The sequence below is a fragment of the Mandrillus leucophaeus genome, unplaced genomic scaffold (assembly GCF_000951045.1).
Source record: "Mandrillus leucophaeus isolate KB7577 unplaced genomic scaffold, Mleu.le_1.0 Scaffold59, whole genome shotgun sequence".
NCBI lineage: Eukaryota > Metazoa > Chordata > Mammalia > Primates > Cercopithecidae > Mandrillus > Mandrillus leucophaeus.
The window spans coordinates 3,138,231-3,161,114 of record NW_012106363.1 but is presented as its reverse complement, the minus strand read 5'-3'; the positions used below and the strand labels follow the sequence as shown (position 1 = coordinate 3,161,114).

General features: G+C 57.6%; 1 protein-coding gene across 1 annotated transcript in view; it reads left to right on the top strand.

The window, feature by feature from the left end:
- Nucleotides 1–22,884, top strand: part of CACNA1G (calcium channel, voltage-dependent, T type, alpha 1G subunit) — a 67,582-nt gene that overhangs the window by 40,429 nt on the left and 4,269 nt on the right. The window contains exons 20-37 of the mRNA XM_011999378.1: nucleotides 537–637; nucleotides 860–983; nucleotides 2,634–2,702; nucleotides 2,849–3,033; nucleotides 3,984–4,110; nucleotides 5,724–5,849; nucleotides 6,719–6,808; nucleotides 7,648–7,840; nucleotides 9,683–9,736; nucleotides 15,129–15,280; nucleotides 16,025–16,134; nucleotides 17,181–17,314; nucleotides 17,602–17,672; nucleotides 17,791–17,869; nucleotides 17,965–18,086; nucleotides 18,409–18,762; nucleotides 19,436–19,579; nucleotides 21,404–21,538. Of these exons, the coding sequence (XP_011854768.1) occupies nucleotides 537–637; nucleotides 860–983; nucleotides 2,634–2,702; nucleotides 2,849–3,033; nucleotides 3,984–4,110; nucleotides 5,724–5,849; nucleotides 6,719–6,808; nucleotides 7,648–7,840; nucleotides 9,683–9,736; nucleotides 15,129–15,280; nucleotides 16,025–16,134; nucleotides 17,181–17,314; nucleotides 17,602–17,672; nucleotides 17,791–17,869; nucleotides 17,965–18,086; nucleotides 18,409–18,762; nucleotides 19,436–19,579; nucleotides 21,404–21,538 (2,370 nt within the window). The remainder of the gene's footprint in view (nucleotides 1–536; nucleotides 638–859; nucleotides 984–2,633; nucleotides 2,703–2,848; nucleotides 3,034–3,983; nucleotides 4,111–5,723; nucleotides 5,850–6,718; nucleotides 6,809–7,647; nucleotides 7,841–9,682; nucleotides 9,737–15,128; nucleotides 15,281–16,024; nucleotides 16,135–17,180; nucleotides 17,315–17,601; nucleotides 17,673–17,790; nucleotides 17,870–17,964; nucleotides 18,087–18,408; nucleotides 18,763–19,435; nucleotides 19,580–21,403; nucleotides 21,539–22,884) is intronic.

Genomic DNA, 22,884 nt, shown 5'->3' with positions numbered 1-22,884 from the left:
CCTTTCTCATCTCAACCTCATCACAAGCCTTGACTTCCCACTCCTTCCATACCCATGTGCCCCTCCCCCAACCCCCTCACCACCACCATTCCCCCTGGGGATGGGGTGCAGTGACCTCAGGGTTAGCACGTGAAGAGTAGGCCCGGTGTCTCCTCAGCTCAGGTGTGTCTCTGAACAGACAGATGTGTGGGGCCAGTGTCTGATAACTGATGCTGCTTCCCAGCCCAGCAGGAAGGGCAGGCAGGGGCTGGGCTGGAGGCAGGGGTGGGGAGAGGGGAGAGCGGGGTTGGGGATGCAGGGGAGAAGAGGGAGGAGATGGAGAGGCAGGGAGTCCTCAGGGATGAGGAGGGTCCTGGCAAGGTTGACAGGGAGATGAGGAGTGTGGCTTTAGGAATAAAGGAAGAGAGGCAGGGCAGAGCCTGGGCCCCAGGTGGGAGAGGGTAGACAAGGAGTGAGGGTCCTGACGCTGCTGAGGAGCCAGGAGCTGGGGAACCTGGAGGCCTGGTCCTGCTCATACTCCAGTGTTTGTTCTGCAGAGCAAAGGGGAACGGGTCCGCGCATGGATCCGAGCCCGACTCCCTGCCTGCTGCCTCGAGCGAGACTCCTGGTCAGCCTACATCTTCCCTCCTCAGTCCAGGTAAGTGACAGGGCAGGGGTCTGACCTGTGTCCCGACCTCGTCTCACGGGAAATTACCCCTAGCGATGCTATCAGGGAGTTGAGAAGTGGCACCCTGCCTGGGGGTGTGAGCAGGGTGGCCTCAGCTGGGAAGGCTCTGGAGGAGTAGGGGCTGCGGACGGTGCCTCTCGTTGCCACCTGTCCTGCCTCCTCTTCTCAGCCATTGCCTCTGTGCCTGGGCAGGTTCCGCCTCCTGTGTCACCGGATCATCACCCACAAGATGTTTGACCACGTGGTCCTCGTCATCATCTTCCTTAACTGCATCACTATCGCCATGGAGCGCCCCAAAATTGACCCCCACAGCGCTGTGAGTCCCCAGTCCCGCTCAGGGCAAGGCCTCTCCTGGGGTTTGCACTCAGGACCAGTGAGGGAGGCGAGGAGGCCACGGTTGCTGACCTGCAGGTCACACAGCAGGAAGCGAGGGAGCCAGGACTCTCCCTTAGGTCTCTCACTAGATGCTGGTCCCCAGGACACCCCCTGTGTCCTCTCCTGCCTCAGTTTCCCTTCTATGATACACCAGCCCAGCTGGGTGCTTCGTCTCACTCCAGGCTATTTCTCATGTGCCAGAGGCTTGTGGGACACACGCGTGAGTCGGGGAGTGCTGGGGTGGTGCAGAGGCTGTGTGCAGATGGGGAGGCATGTTGCCCAGTCTGCCTCGGGGCCTTGGGGGCATGCAGAGCGGTCATGGAAGCTGTTCTTTGCTCCTGGTGGTCCTTCCAGGTCAAAAACAAGTAGATTTTCAGGGGCCTTAGTGGGGACATGGGTCACTTCTGCTTGGTTGCAAACCTGTCAGTCCTTCTCAGAAGGAGAGCCAGAGTCCCTGGACATACCGCCCCAGGGTCGAACCCCTTCAGGGTGGGCCCAGCTGGCCCTGGGAGCTGTGTCTTCCCACCCTGGCATCATAACCCTTCGCTGTCGGCAGCAATTCTGGTTCCAGAAGGATGGGTGGGGGGTGGCTGTGTTTCCCCTCACGGCATGCTACACCACTTGCTTAGAGGTGGCCAGGGTTTGCCTGTCATCCCTCCTTGCCATCTCCCACACTATTATTTACATTTCAGTGCTGCTGGGGCTTCTGTTTTCTATTAGAGTTGGGGTGGAGGGAGCCTGAGGAATGGCGGGAGCAGCCCAAGACTAGGCGGGTGAGAGAGCACCCGCATTGGGGACCTCACACCCGGAGTCCCAGGGTAAGGCAGGGGCGCTGGCTGCACTCCAGCCTTGGCTGCCTCCTGCCTGAGGCCCTGCTGTAGAGCTCTCTGTCGCCATGTCACTGTCTCCATGACTCTCTCACCATCTTCCCACTCAGCTCCTCCATCTCCAGCTCTGTCACCATACCTGCTCCTCTCCTTCCCTCCTCTCTGTGCTCACACTCTGCCCGCCACCTCTCTAGAGATCTGCGCCTGTCTCCCGGTCACCCAGGGAGGGACTCAGTCCACAGATGCCAGGGAACTAGATGGCCTTCCTCCCTGTCCTGCCCCAGCCTGGGTCTGGGAGTGCACAGTCTGTGTCAGGACCCCAGGTTCCACTGCTGCTGCATTTCTGGGGTGCACAGCAGGAAAGCAAGTGAAGAGGGTGGGATGGCAGGCAGGGGTCAGAGATCAAGTGAGATCCTGCCCCAGTTTTTAAAAGGAACCAGGGAATAGGGCTTAGGACATGGGACGGGACGCAGATCACAGCACTGCGGTGCAGATCCTCTTCCCCTGCAGCTAAGTGGCTGTGGGGGCGGGGAACTCTGGTCACAGACAGGGGTGCAACTGTCCGCAGAGCTGCAGGGGAGTCCAGGGACCTGGCACTGGCTCTGTGTGTGTATGAGAGGGGCGTGATCTGCATTGTTGTGGAGGGTGGGAGTCGTTTTCTGAGTCAAATGTTAGAAGCAGGTTTTGACTTGTGTATGCAGAGCAGACCTGGCCCAAGGGTGGGGGCTTCCTGGCGGGCAACCCCTGTCTTCCCTGTCTTGCAGGAACGCATCTTCCTGACCCTCTCCAATTACATCTTCACCGCAGTCTTTCTGGCTGAAATGACAGTGAAGGTGATGGGGGCTGGTGTTGGCTTGGGCCCTCTGGTTCCTGGTGGGGGTGGAGACGGCTTGGGCTGAGGGCGGGAGGGTTGGCCGCAACGCAGGGCAGGGCTGGGGCCGGCAGGGAGGGCGGCCGGTGACGCGGCGGCGGTCCCCAGGTGGTGGCGCTGGGCTGGTGCTTCGGGGAGCAGGCGTACCTGCGCAGCAGCTGGAACGTGCTGGACGGGCTGTTGGTGCTCATCTCCGTCATCGACATTCTGGTGTCCATGGTCTCTGACAGCGGCACCAAGATCCTGGGCATGCTGAGGGTGCTGCGGCTGCTGCGGACCCTGCGCCCGCTCAGGTGACCCCTTCCCCAGCACCGGAACACCTCCAACAGGTGGCCCCCTCCGAAGAGACACCTCCGACCACACCCCCTGCCACCAAACCAAAGCCCGCACAGGCCAGCCTTCTGTCTGTGACCCCCACAGGCGATCCTGTCCCTGCCCCAGATAGCACTCAGATTACGGCCCCAGTAATTTCCCTCCAGGCACACACCTGCTTTCCTCCTCTTCAACATGACATATTCCTCCGGGCCGCCGCACCATGTGATGTAAGGTGACTGCAGCCCCGTGCAGCGCACAGCACAAGGGGCCACAAGGGGCCAAGGGGCTCACAGTCTTCAGCTGCAGCTCTCCCTTGTGTGGCCCCTAGGAGTGACACTCAGCCCCTCCCCGTGAGGTGACAGCTCCTCTTGCTGGCTTTTCCCATCTTCAGGCCCCTGCCAGGGACCACCCACAGGTGACATTTCTCCTGGCCAGGGATCTACCCTCTCAGGAATCCCTTTCCAATCAGCCAGTCACCACCCCCAACTCAGATTTTTTCTGGACGGGGATGATATGGACTAATGGCGATGCTTCCCTGACTGTGATAGTCCATCTCCCTCTGCCCCTCCCCCTCTCTGCCTGCTTCCCTACAAGTTTATCTCCTGGTACCCCCAACCCACAATACACTGCGTCCCTAGGGAACGCCTCACTTGAGTTGAATCCTCCCCACTCCTAGCCCAAACAGGTCATACATTTGACATCCTGGGATGGAGGTGGAGGTGTGGGGCATGGGGATCTCTGCCACTTGTTTTGAGAGATTACAGTAGGGGTCCTGATGGCAGGGGTCCTGTGAAAAGAGGACTGTGTTCTGCCACCAGAGGCCAGGAAAGCACCAGTGGCCAAGGTTAGGGGTGGGGAGCAGGGTCAAGGGACAAGGGAGTGTCTGGGCTGGGGAAAGCCCTGTCACCTCCCTCCCTCCCCTCCCCAGGGTGATCAGCCGGGCGCAGGGGCTGAAGCTGGTGGTGGAGACGCTGATGTCCTCACTGAAACCCATCGGCAACATTGTAGTCATCTGCTGTGCCTTCTTCATCATTTTCGGCATCTTGGGGGTGCAGGTGTGTGGAGTTCTGGGGGCCAGCTGTGGGTGACAGCCTGAGGAGGGCCCCTCCCCTTGGCCCCTGGGTCTTATGGCTCAAGCTGCTGCTGCCGCCTTCATTCCAGGAAGGAATAAGCAGGGATGCTCCCGTCCAGGCTCTAGGCCCTTTTACCTCCTGGGCATTTTGAAGAAAACTGGGAGCCTAGAGGAAGGCCCCAAGGAGGACCGGGGCTGCAGAGAGGCTTCAGGCCATGGGAGCTGCAGGCTGCTGTTCCTGCCCTCTGCACGCACTCCCTGAGCACAGAGGCTGGCCCGGGTCTACGCCGGGATCCCCTCCCTTCCTTCCCGGCTCGAGCACAGTGGGCTGCAGGCCAGGTCTGGGGATCCAGGGCCCAGACAGCTGGGCCAGGTTAGCAGCGTGCTGGCAGGCAGGCGGGTGCAGACCCCAGACGAGGCAGGAAGTGGGGGCTGCTGGGGAAACTTGGCCTTGGGCCCAGGGAGGAGACTTGGCTTTGGAAGAGAAAGAGCCAGAGCTGCCTGCAGGATTCAGCAGACGCCTCGGGGGGCCGGGGAGCCCCTCCATCACAGTCTTCCAGGGCCCTTGGCTCCAGCTGTTTCAGCTGCAGGGTAGACAGCTGGCTATTCAGGCAGCGTGGGAGCCCCTGGGTGGCTACACCCTCCCCTCCCCGCCCCTCCTTCCCTTGGCTTTCTGGGATGTCCACTCTGCCCTGGGTGAGGGGCTGTTCCCTGGCTTCCTAGAAATCGCTAGCCCTAGGGACCAGGCTGGGGTGCATTTACCAAAGCTGTGTGGTGCCTCTCTGTACACCCTCCCCACTCCCACCCAGTGCTCTTCCCCTTCCCCACTTCCCAGCCTCCTTGGGTCAGTAGAGTGAACCATTGTTAAACCCAGTCCTTCCGGTGAATTTAGTCTGTTTCGAGCAGTTTGCTCAGGCCCCCGGTCCTGCCTTCCTTTCTTCATCAGTAGTCATAGCCTGGTTTACACTAGAATGAGGGTGAGCTTTCCAGTCAGACAGACCTGGATTCAAGCCCCCTTTCTGCTACCTGCTGGCTGTGGGACGTTAGTGAGTGGATTAACTTCTCTGAGCTTCAGTTGTTCTTACCTGTAAAGTGGGGTTGATAATACCCACTCCCCTACCCAGAGTTGTTGTGAGAATTAAATGCCTAGCTCAGTGGTTCTCAAACTTGCGTTTGCGTCAGAATCACTGGAACAGCTTGTTAAAAGATCGCTGCTCCCCCAACTCGGAGTGTATGATTCAGTAGATCTGGGCTGGGCCTGAGAATGTGTGTTTCTAGCATGTTCCCAGATGATGCTGGGGACCCGCACTTGGCACACACCTGACCTAACCATTGGTGGACGATGAATGACTATTACCCGCCTTCACCCTTTCCCACTGCCCCGCCCCGATGACCTTTCCTCCCAACTCTTGGAAAGGAAGCGGGTGTCGGCAGGGGAGGCTCCTGTCAGTGTTTCCCTGACTTGATTGACCCCAGAGCACAGCACGCCACACTCACCCAAAACGTGCCCAGGCTGGTGTGGGGGTGGGGCTCAGGAGTCCTGGGCTTCCTGTGGTCACAGCTCACTTTTCTCTGTCTCTGGGAATGTGTGTCCAGCTCTTCAAAGGGAAGTTTTTCGTGTGCCAGGGCGAGGATACCAGGAACATCACCAATAAATCGGACTGTGCTGAGGCCAGTTACCGGTGGGTCCGGCACAAGTACAACTTTGACAACCTTGGCCAGGTGAGCCCCAGGCTCAGAGGTGGGACTGTGGTGAAGGAGGCTGGAGGGGACACAGGGCCATGCTTAATGATACCTGCTGACTCCGGTGGGCTCCACGAAGAGATCAGCCTTTCACACCCTCTGCTGTCTAACCACCAGCATGTCGCAAAGCCCAGTCCATCCCTCAGTGCCCCAAAAAGTGGGCCCATGGGGTCTCTGGCCCTCCTTAAAGATGAAGAAACAGAGGCTCAGAGGGGGTAAGGGGCTTGCCCAGGGCCAGAGCGCTACATGGTGGAGCGGGAAGCACACGTGGCAGTGGGGACAGGCAGCCCTGGATGTGAATCCTGTGCAAATTCTGACCCCACCATTGTCAGCTCAATGACTTGGAGCAGCTGACTGACCAGGGCCTCAGTTTCATTAACTGGTGAATGGAGTCATAATAGAATCTCCTTGGAGGTCGCAGTAAGGATGCAATGAGATGATGTGTATATTTGTTTAACACGGTGGAAGGGATAGGCATATTGTCAAGATAACTCCTTTCCTCACTCCATATTTGCAGAAACAGAAATGGAGAAAACGAAGTTGCTCACTCAGTTTTGTTTCCCAGACCCACCCTGGTTTTGGTTTCTGGATTTCCAGGGTTTGTGGGTCGCTTGTCCTACCTGGCGGAGGGCAGAGGGTGTGACCATCTCTCAGGGCCCCTCCAGCTGCAGCTCAGCTATGGAACCCTGAGATGGGGGCTCTCCTGAAGCCTGGAGTGTGACTCCAGCTTGACCCCTCAAGAACTAGGGTGTTTGGAGCTGATGCAGGAGGCACTTTGGGGGCAGGTGGTAGGTGATTCAGCCACACATCCTAGACTTCAAATATCTCCTTCTCTTCCTCCCCATCAGGCCCTGATGTCCCTGTTCGTTTTGGCCTCCAAGGACGGTTGGGTGGACATCATGTATGATGGGCTGGATGCTGTGGGCGTGGACCAGCAGGTAGGACTGAGGTGGGCAGGACCCATCTGTGGGCTCAGGTCACTCAGCATGGGCTGATTTCAGGACAGAATGAGCAAGGCAGGGTGGCAAAATGCCATGAAAGAAGCATCACATTTTACAGCAGAGGCTGTTGCTGGTGGCCTGTGGGCCAAATCTGGGCATGTTTTACTGGTCTACAACATGTTTAACATTTTTTGAATTAGTGGTGAATATTTTTAAACTGGTGAATTTGGGCTGTGTGCAGTGGCTCACACCTGTAATGCCAGTGCATTGGGAGGCCTAGGCAAGAGAATCGCTTGAGGCCAGGTGTTGGAGACCAGCCTGGGCATCATAGCAAGACCCCCAGCTCTACAGAATCTAAAAACAATTAGCCGGGTGTGGTGGTATCATCTGGAGTCCCAGCTGAGGTGGGAGGGTCTCTTGAGCCCAGGAGTTCCAGGCTGCAATAAGCTATGATCGCACCACTGCACTCCAGCTTAAGCAATAGAACAAGACCCTGTCTCTAAAAAAAGAAAAAAAAAAATGGTGAGTTTTACTCAGAGATTCAGATTTGTGTCTACTCAGGAAAAGTCTGAAGATCTGGGAATACTGGGCTTGCATTCCCTCAGGGCAGGAGTCAGCCAGAACAAAGAGGCAGTTTTGGATGGAGAATCTACTCTCCTCTTTACCACAGTCCCTGCCCCTCCCTCCTGCTTCACATCAAACCCACACCATTCATTTCCATCGCCTGTCAGGTTGCTGTAGCTATTTGGGTTTGCAGGAACCCAGGCTGTGGGCAGCTCCGAAGACAGCTTGCCCTCGGGCTGATGGCTCCGCCTGTCCTTCCTGCTCCCCGCCAGCCCATCATGAACCACAACCCCTGGATGCTGCTGTACTTCATCTCGTTCCTGCTCATTGTGGCCTTCTTTGTCCTGAACATGTTTGTGGGTGTGGTGGTGGAGAACTTCCACAAGTGTCGGCAGCACCAGGAGGAAGAGGAGGCCCGGCGGCGGGAGGAGAAGCGTCTACGAAGACTGGAGAAAAAGAGAAGGAGTAAGGAGAAGCAGATGGCTGGTCGGTAGTCTTTCCACCTCTCTCTGGGTCGTGCTTGACCTTGGCCTTGCGACTGCAGGGGGCTAGGCGCTGGGGCCGGGGGCAGGGAGAAGAGACTCCCTCCTCCCTCCTCACCTCCTTCCCCGCAAGAGCATGTCTGCCTTTAGAGCCAGCATGAAGCAGGCCACTTCAGCCCCATGGGTAGGGGGAGCTGCCCCCACCCTGGGGGCTCCCGGGACCTCAGCATCATCCTCCCCAGATGATGCCAAATGGGGGTTGACACCCAGCCTCCCTGAGCTTGACTCTCAGAGGAGCCTCATTGGCTGCTCAACTGCCCCATGTCAGCATCCAGAGGCCCAGGGTGGGCAGCAAGCATCTAACCCTGCACCCACCTAGTGTCTGCAGCTGCTGAGCAAGGCCTCAGCAGAACTCAGTAATGGACAACAGTGTGAAAGAGAACCCAGGCACCCCTCCCTCCCTATCTCTAACAAAACTTTCTACCATCATATGTTTTTTTTTTGCCAAAGTAAAAAAAAAAAAAAAGAAGCAAAAACGAAAACAAAAAGAGAAAACTCCCCTTGGCTTGGGGAAGTTCTGGAATAACCTGGGACCCTGCAGCCCCTCACCTCCTCACCTGTGCTCCCCAGCATCTCTTGGCATTGGGTGGGTGAAGCCCCCATCCATCGTCCTCATGCCCTTATGCCACGGGTGGGCCGAGACTAAGTGAGAAGACAGGCCAGGAAGGATGTGAGAGACGCAGCAGGCGCCCAGGCCACTTTGTTTCTGGGCCATCCCCAGGTGTGTCTGCACCTGTCTGCCTGTCTCCCAGGCTCCAGGGCTCCCATCTGCCTGGTGCAGTGGAATCTCCACGCCTCTCTCTCTCAGTCACAGCCCACGTCTCTCTAAGTGTCTTTGTGTGTGGGTTTCTCTAAGCCTTTGTGTGTCTGTCTGTGTGTCTCTTTCTGTTTGGGGTGAGGGTTTCCTATGCTCTCTTCACCTTTTCACAAACCGTCTTCCTTCCGCCGATAAGATGGGTGCGATGGCCTGAGTTTTCCTTTGGTGTGTTCACATGTGAGTACCACCAAATGAGTGAGGGATTGCCATGCCCCTGCCTCCCCTCTGCCCTCAGCTTTATCTCCCGCGGCCTGGGAGAGGCACTCTGAGGAGGGCAGAGAGTGTGGGAGTTGCAGACGAGGGTGGGGGTGGGAGGGGGCCTGTGTTCCCTGTGAACAGCGGAAGCTGCCCCAGGATGTGGGGGAGACGCTGGCCTCTGGGCAGCAATGGGAGGTGCCATTCTTCATGTCCCTCACCCTCACTATCAGCACCCCCAAGACCTTCTGCTCAGCTCCGGGTAGGGATCCGGGCTCGGCTTCCCTGTGGATGTCTGCAGCTGAGCAGGTGCACTGTCCCCAGTGGCCACGCTCCCACTCCTGCTCCATCCTCCCCACCCCTTCCTCACAGTCGGGCAGATGGAATTCTTTTGGCAGGCGGCACTTGTGGCCCCTGCTTGCCCAGCTGGCTCCCCTTCTGGGGTCTGTAGCAGTCTCAGGTGCAGCTGAGGCCACAGTGCAGGAGAAGTGGACATCTGTTCCTATGACTGGTTGCCTGCCCCTCCTGTTGGCTCCCTGCCCCTTGACCCTGACCAGCTAGCCACATTGCTTGTCTTCCTCAAGTGCCCTGTGCCCCCAGCTTTGGGCTGGACATTCAGAGCCAGCCAGCCATGCTCAATGCACCCCACCCATTGGCAGAGTGAGGTGGGAGCTGAGGGGAAGCCGCCCCTGAGGGGCCCTGCCCAGCGCACCTGGTCCAGCCAGTGACCAATGTCGTGTTTCGTTCTTTTAGATCTAATGCTGGACGATGTAATTGCTTCCGGCAGCTCAGCCAGCGCTGCGTCAGGTACTGCGTCTGGGGTGTGGGCTTATGCGCGTGGGGACATGCTCTTCACTCCCTCCCCCATGGCTCATTGATTCTATCCTCTTGGGGTGAAGGGGTGAGGGTCCCTGGGGCCCCCAAGAGGGCAGGGGCTGAAGCGCTGGGCTCCGCGGCATCCCGCAGGCCTGCGTCAAACTGGACGGGAGGCGAGGGCCTGAGGCCTCTCTGCCGACGCCCTTTGGAGAGCCTACCTTCCCAGCAAGGGCTTCCTCGGCCGGCCAAGCTCCCCACCTCCCGCTGCCTCTTCCCTCCTGTGCCTCCTCCCTGTAGCTCACTGGTCAATTATTAGAGCTGCAAATCTCTCCTGTCTCCTTTTGTCTAAGGGGAGACTTTGATCCAAGGGAGCAGGATGAGAGGAGCAGAGAGGGGAAGGATTTGTTTTAAAAATGTAACGATGAATAATTGAACAGACTCATTAATAGTCAAGTGATCACGGTGGCTGCGTCATCGCTACAAACAGCAGGAATTGGGAATCAAAGGCCTGAGTTGGCCACGAGCTTCTCCCAAAAAAAGCCAAAGATTTGGGAGTGACTTGGGTCCTTATCTTTAAAAGCCATGTCTCTGGGAAGACTCTCCCGGTCCAGCCCACCCTCCATGGTCCCTCGGTCCCCTGCTCCCCTCTCCCCTACTGGCCCCCAGATGGAGGTGTGGAGGCTCATGGAGTCCATGGCAGAGCTGTGGGGCCTCCTAACACTATGTCTCCAGCTGGTGGTTCCCAAGCTGTTCATCCCCAAGGCCCCCAGTTATCATCTCCTGCAACAGACCCCACATTTTCGAAGGCTGTCTGTGAAGTTACGAGCACTTGAATAATGACTTTCTTTCATCATTTTTACTAATCAGAGGCGCATCTAATTGCTAATCACAGCTTCTGAGCTGCAGAAGGTTACGCACTAAATGATGGCAAAGAAAGACCATTTCATCATTAAATTAGTCTGTGGGGCCTTAACACAGGCGAAGTATAGGGTTTCTTTCAAGCTTTTTGAAGTATTGGAAAGAATGTAAGGGCCGGGCGTGGTGGCTCACACCTGTAATCCTAACACTCTGGGAGGCTGAGGTGGGTGGATCATGAGGTCAGGAGTTTGAGACCAGCCTGGCCAACATGGTGAAACCCCGTCTCTACTAAAAATACAAAAATTAGTCGGGCATGGTGGCTCACGTCTATAATCCCAGCTACTCGGGAGGCTGAGGCAGGAGAATCGCTTCAACCCAGGAGGCCGAGGTTGCAGTGAGCCCAGATCGCGCCACTGCATTCCAGCCTGGGTGACAGAGCGAGACTCCATTTCAAAAAAAAAAGAGAGAGAGAGAGAGAGAGAGAGAACATAAGGACCCCCATGCTGGGAACCACTGGCTGTACCTTTCTCCACTTTCCCCGCTCCCCCGGAAGCCAGAATCTGGCAGATGCTGCCCTGGGGATGTTGGGCGTCATGATCTGTGGGGCCTCAGGGACCCACCCAAGAGAGAACCCCTGAGCCTCCATTCAGTACGTCATCCCTGAGGCCGTCTGCGCTATGGCCCCATGAGGCTAAGCAGTGGCGTTTGGCATTGAGAGACTGTCTCACTGGGGCTCAGGAGTCTTTAGCTGGTTTGTGTCTGGATTGCCAGGGTCCCCACATCTCTGCATCAGGCTGTCTTGCAAATTCGTGGCTTGTTAGGGGATGAGGGGAAGGAGGGAAGAAGTGGCCTTCAGCTTTTCCCTTATGGGCTCACTTGGCCTATAGACTGAAGTTTGCACACTTTCACACTCACCCCAAAACATCCTAACACAGGGCTGGCCCACAGAGACTTTTCCACCTGGAATGTTATCCCAGAAATCAACACATGCAGACTCTCACGGCCCCTAAGATGTGACTCGCCCACTCAGCGCTAAACACTCCCGTGATCCTTGCACTGCACTCCCATTCCGGGTACCTTCTGCTGTGCTCCTGGAGTGGATAGACCCCACTGTATCCTGGGGTGGCACACACAGGCGTGTAAACCAGTTACCTTCCCTGGCTGTTGATGAGGACTCAGAGACCCCCAATAAGGGCTCAGATCATCCCATATCCCACTTCCCAGGACCTGGAGTTCTGCGTGGCCTGTGCCAGAGCTTTTTAAGCTTCCATGTGCATAAGAATCGCCTGGAAAACATAAACACAGATTCCTGGGCCTTACCCCAGAGGTTCTCCTACAGCGGTGCAGATGCACTGGTCTACCCACCAGGGGGATGAGGACAGAGTTAAACGCAGTCCAGGGCTGCTGGGAATCAAACACGTGCACCACACCTCCCTGCTAGCACTCCTGTCCTGGTGCTGCTCCCAGCAGGATGGGGAGAGCCAGACCCTAGGGAAAGGCAGAAGAGCAGAGCCTGTGATTAGCAGGGGAATGGGCCTGACCAGACGCCTGGGTCCACCCCGGCTTCCCAGATGGAGGGAGGGACCGGGGCTGCGGGTCATTAGGCTGCCCCATGGTACCGCTAAGCCTCCAACACCAGTTCCACTCTCCTTGGCCACCTGCGGCATCGACCTCCACTCACTCACCCTCTTTCCTTCCACCAGGCTGGGACCCAGTGATCAGGCCTGGCCACGGCAGCTGAAGGTGTGGCCTCTGCCGTGGGGGGCCTGTGTCCTTGGGAGTGACCCCTGTCTTCTGCCTACTCATTGCCACTCCCCTTTGCAAACCCTCCACCCTGGCCGTGCCTTGGGCTCCCCGTGACTCTTACTAACTCACTGTGCCTGTTGCCTTGCAGCCCTCCTTCTGCACCCCTCCTTTCTCCCTGCCCCTAACTGGGGGCCTGGGCCACCCTAGATGTGCCCTTCCCCCCACTGTCTGACTCTGGTATTTTCTCCACCTAAGGCAGCTCATCCTGGTGGAAGGCAGGGAGGTGGTGCCACAGCTACCAATGCCTCAGTGACCACAGGTCCAGGCTCCTCCTGGGCTATGGTTGGAGCTCTCAAAGCAGCAGGCTTGCCTAAGGCTCCTCCTAGGGAGTTTCTATTTCTTTTCCACACCCAGGTGCTTGCCTGCAGAGCCGAGGTCCAGAGAGCAGCAAAGGGGGGTGGCATCGCCAGGCCCTAACTGTGGAGGCCAGGGGCATCCACTGGGCCAAAGCCTCAAAGCCCTGTGTCTGCACCCACCTGGCAACTGGCGAGGGCCTCGGGCTGGAAGTTCAGGTCCAGCTCAGTCATGCCTAGTAGCTAGCTGAATGACTCACTTTTTGCCTGGCTTCATTCTCTCCCTCTGAAAAACAAAGGGGTTGCCCGAGGAGATGCTGATCAGATTGGCCTGGTACTCTTTGGACCTGCGCTCTAATGGGGGATTTCTGGCAGCCTCAGCAACTGCCGTCTGGGGTAGGGGTCAGGGTGGAGGGGCCTTTGTACAGACCTCAGGGGCCGGGATCTGTCTCTAAGCAGATGCTCTGCCTCAGTCCTCCTGTCCCGCCTTCCTTCTGGACCTCTTGGAGGAGGGTCCCGGCTGAATTGAAGCCCACCCACCCCACAGACTCCTAGGGCAAGGCCAGAAGGTAGAGCTGGTGGGAATAGCCGCTCCGTTTGGCCTGGAACTGCCTACAGAGTCAGGCTGGGGTGACGGGGAGAGGGGGCAACTCTCCAAGCCTCTCCTCTACATTGTCTCAGCTAATGATGGGGCTAATAAGGAGCCGCTTTTTCTAACCTAATTGTATTCAAACATTTTAGTTAATTCTCCATTCATATTTTAGCATAATGGGATCGGGTGCTCTCGGCATTTATGGAGATTAATGCAGAGAAAGCGTTCCGGCTGCTCAGGCAACGCAGGGCGACTAGCGCCCTCTGGTTCTTGTGGTACTGAAGGAAGGAAGGAAGAGGCCCGGCCCACCCAGCCCACCCTCTACCATCGCGTTGTGGATGACCCATAGCCTCCTGTCCTCCCTTGCCCCAGGCTCTCCAGCCCCACACTCTTGGGGCTGTGTTCTTGAACAAACAGAGCCACAGTTGGCTGGCCAATCTCTGAAAACAGGAAGATGGCCTCATGCGTGTCTAAGGCGCAGCAGAGTGCCGGGGACTGTCTGCTCCGTGGTCATCCACACTTCAAGGCCGATGCTGGAGAGTGGCTGGGTGGGCCTGGAGCATGGCAGCCCACGAGGCTGGATGTGCAATACCTGGGTGCTCTTCTTCCTTCAGCCTCGGGTGGGGGCCCACCCCAGGCCGCTCCTTGCCTCAGTTTACCTCTCTGTTCAATGGTCCTATGCATGGGAAAGGACAGTTAATCTGAGCTGGCCTGGGCCCAAAGCTTCCTGCTGCCCCTGAGCCAGCTACCCCCTGGCTCAGGCCTCAGAGGCTGCAGCCCTCACTGGCTGGCTTCCTCCTAGACCTCCTGAGACGGGGAAGGGCTGTCTGGGACCTGAGGCTGCCGCACACCTCCCCACGAGGAGCCTCTTCCTTCTTTATGGCTTCGTGAGAGACCAATCTGTCCCAACCTCCTCCCGAGAACATGGGCCCCAACTTGGCCTGGCTCTTCGTCAGCACCTGGAAGAGGGCCCCCTGAAATCTCCTGCCCCCAGATTTATTCTGCCTCCTTGGCAGTCCAACCTTCTGGCTCCGTGATTTTCATAACTAAGTGGTTCACTAATTACAAGAGAAATATTGTGCCTCTGACAGATCTCAGACAGTGCTTCCAGCCCGGCCTGCAGTCTAAGGCTGCCCAAACACCCAGGAGCAGGCTGGGCAGTGCCTCATTAGAAACTGGGTGAGTCCAACAGGTGGGGCCCTCCCAGCTTGAGTCTGGGATGGAGCAGAGCCCCAACGCCTCCCCTCTGCCCTCGCTGACATGAGGGTGCAAGAGACCCAGGCCCTGCCCTCTGGAGGCCCGCTGGGTGGGTCAGTGCAGCCAGCCAAGAAGATGTCCAATTTCCAATCTCCGGTTTTATCTCCAAATCCCAGCTCTGTGTAATCTCCTCTGCTCCCCCGAGGGGCTGAGCTTGGTGAAGGAGTAAAAGCCTTTGCCTCCCTGTTGATGGAGCATCCTCTGAGCCTGACCAGTTGTTCTTCATCGTATCGATCTGGCCTTGCTGCGGAATACTGAGTCGAGGGTGTTATGAGGGGCTGGTGGATTTTGGAGGCTGCCTAGGGGAGGGGGCTCACCTGGCGTCTAATGTAGGTGGGGGGCTCTGCATGTCCTGATCCATCCTGCCCTCAACTGCAGCCAGTACAACAGATGCTTGGAGGGGGACACGCCCAGACGGCTGCCCCCACCAAGGGGCAGCGTGGGGAGGGCGAGGATGGTGATGACTGGAATGTTTCAGCTCTGGCGTTAGAGGCTGGTGCCTGTGAGGGACTGGGGGTGGAGGGGTGCAGGGCGCAGGAGCCTGATGCTTGCTCTGCTCTTCCCCCCGCCCCATCAGAAGCCCAGTGCAAACCTTACTACTCCGACTACTCCCGCTTCCGGCTCCTCGTCCACCACTTGTGCACCAGCCACTACCTGGATCTCTTCATCACAGGTGTCATCGGGTTGAACGTGGTCACCATGGCCATGGAGCACTACCAGCAGCCCCAGGTAGGAGCGAGTGGACCAGCCATCTGGCCCCCCCACCTCCAGCTGTGGAACCTCTGGGCAGGGTTAACGCAGCCTGAGCCAGGGTACCTCTGTGCCAAGCAAGTGCTGGGCACGTTACATGGGTTCCTCTTGTGCCCCTTGGAGGTGGCTATCATCTTTGTTTTATAGATGAGGACACTGAGGCTCAGAGATGTTAGTTGATGGGCCAAGGTCACACAGAAAGGGAGTGGAGGACCTGGTTTCTTCACCCAGCAAATGTTGAGTGTCTATGAGCTGCGCTCTGGATCTTTGAGGGTAAAGAAGGCAGATGGATGCCTGCCCTTCTGGAGTTGAGATTCTAGTGAATGTCCAGCTCCACAGCTCACCTGTGACCTTGCCACTTCTCCAGTCAGCCTCCCTTGGCTGTCTTCCAGCCCTCGGTTTCCCCATCTGTCCAATGAGAGGGTTGAATTTGTAATGCGCAAGGCCCCTTCCAGTCCTGGCATACTGTGTCATCTAGCACATTCTCATGTGATCTCCTCACCATTTCCCAAGGAGAAAGATCCTTTAGCATAAGGTTGATTCATTCATGTGAACAAGTACCCTAGTCCCTTCTGGGGTGGTGGCTAATGGCCAGCCATCATGGCGGGAACAGAGAAGACAGGTCTCCTTAGAGTCCCTCTGCCTCTCAGACTTGGGCAGTATGATGGAGGGGCTGGGGCCTGGGCCTTAAGGGACCCTGCATCTTGCCCCCATCCCTGCCAGATTCTGGATGAAGCTCTGAAGATCTGCAACTACATCTTCACTGTCATCTTTGTTTTGGAGTCAGTTTTCAAACTTGTGGCCTTTGGTTTCCGTCGGTTCTTCCAGGACAGGTAACGGAGAAGGGCGGGGGGTCTCGGGGACTTGCATAGAGATAGAAAGGGATGAGTCTCTTGGGGAAATACCCAGGAAGACCTAGTGTCTAAAGACCTTTCTTAATTCCTGAGGTTCAGCCCCCACCCTGTGGCTGATATAGGGGACTAGGGACCATCCAGGACCAGGAGATGGGAAGGCATGGAAAGAATTTGACAAGACAGGGCCTGGGGGATGCTGGCAGCTAGAAATCAGTGTGACCTAGCCTGAGACTTAAGAGCACAGAGCCTGGAGCCAGACTGCCTGAACCGGATTTGAATCCTGGTCTCACCGCTTAGTAGCTGGTGGCCTTGGGTAAGTTACTTAACCTCTCTGTGCCTCAGTTTCCTCATTTGTAAAATGAGAGAAAATAATAGTATCCACATCATAGAGCTGTGAGATTATGAATTCCTATTTGGTTTTGAGGTTGGTGTCTGTTTGTTTGTTTGTTTTTGGAGACAGAGTCTTGCTCTGATGCCCAGGCTGGAGTGTAGCAATTCAGTCATGGCTCACAGCAGCCTTGACCTCCTGAGCTCAAGCTGTCCTTTCACCTTGGTCTCCCAAGTAGCTGGGACTACAGGCACCCACTGCCACACCCAGCTGATTATTTTTTATTTTTATTTTTAGTCGAGACAGGGTCTCAGTATGTTGCCCAGGCTGTTCTTGAACTCCTGAGCTCAAGTGATCCTCCCACCTCAGCCTCCCAAAGTGCTGGGACTGCAGGTGTGAGTTCCTATTTGTAAAGCCCTTAAAAGTGCCTGGCACATAGTAAACACCATGTAAGTGCTAAATTAAAAAAAAATGAATACAAATGAAAAGCAGAGGCTTTTGAGCTAAAGTCCTAGTCCTACTCATGCCACCAGTTGTCTGTGTGGCCTTAGATAAGCCACGCCTCTTCTCTGTGGGATGGGAGGCTGGACCCGCTGATGTCTGCCTTCCTTTCCAGCCCTGTGTTTCCGTGCCACAACTGCCCCCTCCTCCAGGAACCCCTCCCCCCACTCAGGGAGCTGTGTTCTGGGCTTTCCAGGTGGAACCAGCTGGACCTGGCCATTGTGCTGCTGTCCATCATGGGCATCACGCTGGAGGAAATCGAGGTCAACGCCTCACTGCCCATCAACCCCACCATCATCCGCATCATGAGGGTACTGCGCATTGCCCGAGGTTGGTGCCCAGCCCACGCACCTGCCCTCCCAGGGTGACCAGCCTAGGGAGACAGAGCAAGGGTCGGCTTTGTGGCTCGCCAAGGCCTGGGTGGCTGTGGGTTCCCAGGGGTCTTTCTCCCAGCCTCTGCCAAGGGAGGCTGGGGACAGGGCTGAGGGTGGGGATGCAACCTGGCTGGCCCGGGGACGGCCATCCCAGCAGCCCCAGCCCAACCCTGGCCCTGACTCTGCCAGCTGTCTGGCCAGGGACCCAAAGGGGCCAGCTCATGACGTTGTCCTGTTCTGCAGTGCTGAAGCTGCTGAAGATGGCTGTGGGCATGCGGGCGCTGCTGGACACGGTGATGCAGGCCCTGCCCCAGGTAGCCGGAAAGTGGGGGGCCTCTGGGGAGGGGGAGGTGCTTTCCAGAGGGCAGGGGCTCAGAGAAGCTGACTGGGAGACCCAGCGGCATCGTTTCTATTTCTTCTTCTCTTTTCCAGGTGGGGAACCTGGGACTTCTCTTCATGTTGTTGTTTTTCATCTTTGCAGCTCTGGGCGTGGAGCTCTTTGGAGACCTGGGTGAGTTGGAGTAGGGGAGGATGGAGGAGCCAGGACTGGAGACCAGGGGCCTCCTGGACTAACATGGGCCTCTCCCCCTTTCCCTCCTCCCCCAGAGTGTGACGAGACACACCCCTGTGAGGGCCTGGGCCGGCATGCCACCTTTCGGAACTTTGGCATGGCCTTCCTAACCCTCTTCCGAGTCTCCACAGGTGACAACTGGAACGGCATTATGAAGGTAAGGGCCCACGGTTGGCCTAGGCTCCAGGGAGGCAGCCCCACTTCCTGAGCTAGGATTCCTTGGGAAGATGAATTGGCCACAAATAAAAGCATGTGACCTTCTCTCCCCTGTGCTAGAACGCTCTGGAACTCCCTCTCCCAGGAACATGCTCTGACTCACACTTCCCCAGGCAGCAGCTAATGCTCCTCTGCCCCCCAAACACTCCCCCCTTCCCTTCCTTCCCCTCCTCCAATGCTCTGTGACACCAGTGACCTGATTTTCCACAACAGCTCCAACCACTGTCCTCCCCAGCCTCACCCCTCTATTCCTCCCACCTCAGGACACCCTCCGGGACTGTGACCAGGAGTCCACCTGCTACAACACGGTCATCTCGCCCATCTACTTTGTGTCCTTCGTGCTGACGGCCCAGTTCGTGCTGGTCAACGTGGTGATCGCTGTGCTGATGAAGCACCTGGAGGAGAGCAACAAGGAGGCCAAGGAGGAGGCTGAGCTGGAGGCTGAGCTGGAGCTGGAGATGAAGACCCTCAGCCCCCAGCCCCACTCGCCGCTGGGCAGCCCCTTCCTCTGGCCTGGGGTCGAGGGCCCCGACAGCCCCGACAGCCCCAAGCCTGGGGCCCTGCACCCAGCGGCCCATGCGAGATCAGCCTCCCACTTTTCCCTGGAGCACCCCTCGGTGAGCAGACACCCACCCTGGCCATGAGAGGAGCTGGGGCAGAAGGGTATGGAGGGTGGCGGGCGGGAGCCAAGCAGGCAGCACACAAACCCTAGGGCTCCTCCTGGAGCCTCCTGCCCTCCCTCCTGGATACTGAGCGAGCAGTCACCGCCCCTCCCCAGGGATGGCTGCCCACACTCACCCCACAGGGCTACCCGGGCAGACAGGCCAGCTTAGCCATGCCCTGCTCCTCCAGCCTGGTCTGGCCTTCCCTTCCTGACTCATAGGTTCAAGGCTAAGTTTTCTGTTTCCTTCCTGTTTCTTTCTTACCCTTGCCCAACTGCCAAATCTCTTTCCTACCCACCTTTTAACCTGCCTGATTCTCTTCCATCTCTCCATCCTTTTATCTTCTCTTTACCTCTCTCTCTCTCTCCCCCCACCAACGTGGGCTCTACTCATCTTCTATCTCCCATCTTTCCTTCCTCCTCCCACCTTCCCTCTTCCCCACCCCCTCCTCTGTCTCTTTGTTGCTGCGTGTGTGTGTGTGTGCGCGCATGTGCATGTGTGTTGTCTGGGTTTCACCTCTTTCTCCCTCTGTGTCTCTCGTCAATCCTCTTCCACAACACTTCCCATCACTGCCCTCTGACCCTTGCTCCCCTGCCTCTCCGGCTCCCCTTACGGGCTGGCTCCCCAGGACAGGCAGCTGTTTGACACCATATCCCTGCTGATCCAGGGCTCCCTGGAGTGGGAGCTGAAGCTGATGGACGAGCTGGCAGGCCCAGGTGGCCAGCCCTCTGCCTTCCCTTCTGCCCCCAGCCTGGGCGGCTCCGACCCACAGGTTACTGTGCCCCTGTGCTGTGCCCGCTCCCCTGACCGCGCCGGGCTGTGCCACGCTGTGCCATGCTTCTGGGGAAGCTGAGGGTGTTCCCTGCCCACTGGGTATCTGTAGAAAGTGCAGCCTCGGGGCCTCAGTTGAGTGCAAGAGACAGTCGGGGCTTCTTCTAGGCTGAGATCACCTCCAGAAAAGAGCTGGAAGGCAGGGCTACTGAGATTGCCCCTCTGATGAGAAGGGTGTGTGGAGGAGGAGCTTGGGGAGGGGAGAGGGGATTTGTAAGAATCTGGAAGAGAAAAGGGGGGATGCGGCAGAAGATAAGTTAGCAGTGGGACCTTAGAGGGTGGAGGGAAGGAGGTAGATCCAGGGAGGAGGGCTTCCGGAGACAGTGTAGGTGGCCAGGGAGCCCGCTGCCAAGCTGCAGTCTGTCTATCCGCTCGTGTCCAGCACACACTTGCCAGTCCTCGGTTTGGTGGCTTTTTGAGCCGTGGAGCCCACTGGGCGTGGCGAGTGCTGTCAGGAGCCACTGATTTCTGTCCTGGGAGAGATAGAAAGCTCCGGCTGGGAGTGGATTTTGAGAACTTGGTGTGAAATAGGACTCGCTTTCCTGCCCAAGCCCAGCCCCTTCCCACAGCACCACAGGGCCCTCTCCCCCAGTCTCATCTAATTCCAGGTCTTCTGCTTTCTGGGCTGCTCCTGCCCTCCTCTCCTCCCCTTGATCCCCCACCACCACTCACTACCACGTGACAGAGGGCCCCACCCTCCCTCCACCTAGGTGAGAAGCTGCAGACCTGGAGTGGAGACAGGTGTCAGTTGGAGATAGAAAAGCTGAGTCCTCCAGAGGCCCTTTTGGGTGGCGGGCAGGCAGGTTCTTAGGAAGCCTTTAGCCTGATCCAAAAAAAATGGACAGTGATCCTCACGTGGGAAGGGATCTTGCTTCTTGTTGGGATCTGGCAATGACCTAGAATGATCGTGGGAAAGTGAGTCCCGTTCCGAGGCCTCCCCTTCCTGAAAGAGGCTCACAGGGAAAGGTTGTGGGAGAAGAGGACATGATGGGAAGGTGATGGGGCTCCAGGAGGGATGGCCCAACTGTCCCCTAGCATCCTGTGGGCACTGAGGCACCCCCTGGGTCCCAGGTGAGCCAGCCAGATGGTGTGGCAGCCCACTGGAGTGTGGCCACTTTAGGCCAATGGGATGAGAGCACCTCCCAGAGCCCAAGTTGGAGAGGGCGGGCAGGCTGCAGGCAGGCGGAGGAGGGCCCACGAGGGGAGAAGCCAGAATCTGGGGGCAGGCCAAGTCCTGCCAGGCTGTTGGAAGCCGAGAGAATAGGCAGAAAACAGCCATCAGATTGGCGGCATTGTCCCCGGCGCCCCCCATGCCGCTCTGTCTGTGCCGATAGGAGAGACAGTGCTTTGCTGGCCTTTCTTCATTTTTTTTTTTTTGGGTATTATCTTTTTGAGAGTCGAAAGCCCTCGGTCCTCCCGCTCCCTCCCTGGGTGGTGGTGGTGTGGGAGGGGCTGGGAAGGCTCCTGGGGTATCTTTAGAATGCGTTTCTGTGTTTCTGTATCTCCTCGCTTTGTCAGTGTTTGCTCTGGCTCTTCAGTGCCTGCCGCAGCCTCTCTGATCAGAGCAGGGGGTTGAAGTGGGTGCGGGGAGGCATTGTCAGCTTGTTTGGGGAGAGGGTGGGGAGAGAGAAGGGATGCCTTCCCCCCACCCCGCCCCGTGCTTCGTGAAAAGGGGGAAGTGGGGACTGAGAGAGAGCGCGTGTGTGTGCACGCGCGTGTGCGCTGTCCTGGTTTCTCATGCCTGATCATCTCTCTCCCTGTCTAGATCCCTCTAGCTGAGATGGAGGCTCTGTCTCTGACGTCAGAGATTGTGTCTGAACCGTCCTGCTCTCTAGCTCTGACGGATGACTCTTTGCCTGATGACATGCACACACTCTTACTTAGTGCCCCGGAGAGCAATGTACATACACACTGCCCTCACTGCTCCCGGCCACCCCCGGGGCTGGGCTGGCTGCAGGGCTCCAGATCGGCCCAGCGAGGGTCCTGGCTGCCTCCTCTCAGTTTGCTGCCAGGTTCCACCCAGAGGCATCAACTGTCAGGCCCTCGGTGGGGCACCTGAAGAGGGGACAAAGAGATTAGAGAAGATTAAATTGGGGTCTTGCCCTGAAGGCTATAGGGGCAGCCATTATGAAAAAGTGAATCCAGGAGTGACACGGCCCAGAACAGGTGTCATCAGAGTCAGTCTATGCATTTGGAGCCCTGTGCAAGCCAGCCCTCCCTGTCCCTGCCCGCCTCCTCCCCACCCCACCCCCACAATATGAGACCTTCACACCACGTGGTGGGTGAGAGCCGCATCTCTGCCACCACTGCCATGCCCTTCTTCACCTGGGGCGCTGTTCCTGTCTCCTCCGTCACTGTCCCTGTGTGTCCCTGTGTCTTCACCAAGCTCAGTCGGGTGGGAGGGGCTTCTCTGTGCTCTGACAACCTCCCTACCCTTTCCCTTCTCCAGCTCCAGCCCCTTCTGACCGCAAGCAGCCCTCTCCTCCTGACCAACCGACCGTTCCCCTCCTGTTGTCGGAGGAGGGCCCAGCTGAGGGACTGGACCAGCTGGGGTGTCCCTAGGGGTCTTGGGTGGCTGGTAGAGTGGAGCCTGGGGCTGAGAGGGGAAGCAAAATAAGATTGTCCTCCAACTTAGCCATCCTCAGGCCTGCTGGGGCTATTTAACTGGCTGGGCCTGCATGGGGACAGGACTCCTACAGCCTCCCTGAGAACAAGGGGCGAAGGGTTCAGGGGGAAGGGGACCACCGGGTGATGGAGAAACCTCCTGAGAACAAACCTAGGCTCCCTCATGCTGGAGTCCAAGGCTGAGTACCTCCCTTCTCTGAAACAGAGCAACAACCCCACTCCCACCCCGAGTCTGTCCACTAAGGGAGCAGCTGAATGTGGCCTCCACCCCCACCTGCCAGAGTCATTGGTTAAAGTGGAGGTCAGGGAGCCAGCTGTGATACGCCTCTGGTGGTCATCTGCCATTCAACCCACCTGAACCCAACCCATGCCCTATGCTGGGACCTGAGGCTGCTGTAAGAATCGGATGAACAGCCTGCAACCTGCAAGCTCTCCTGAGCTGCCTGGTCCCTGCTCCTTGGGAGGGTCCTCTCCCCATCACCTCCCCTGACAGCGCAGGGTTGTGGGGGCTGCTGGCTGCTGTTGGCTTTTTTTTTTTTTTTTGAGACAGGGTCTCGCTCTGTTGCCTAGGCTGGAGTGCAGAGATAAGATCCCAGCTCACTGCAGCTTTGACCTCCTGGG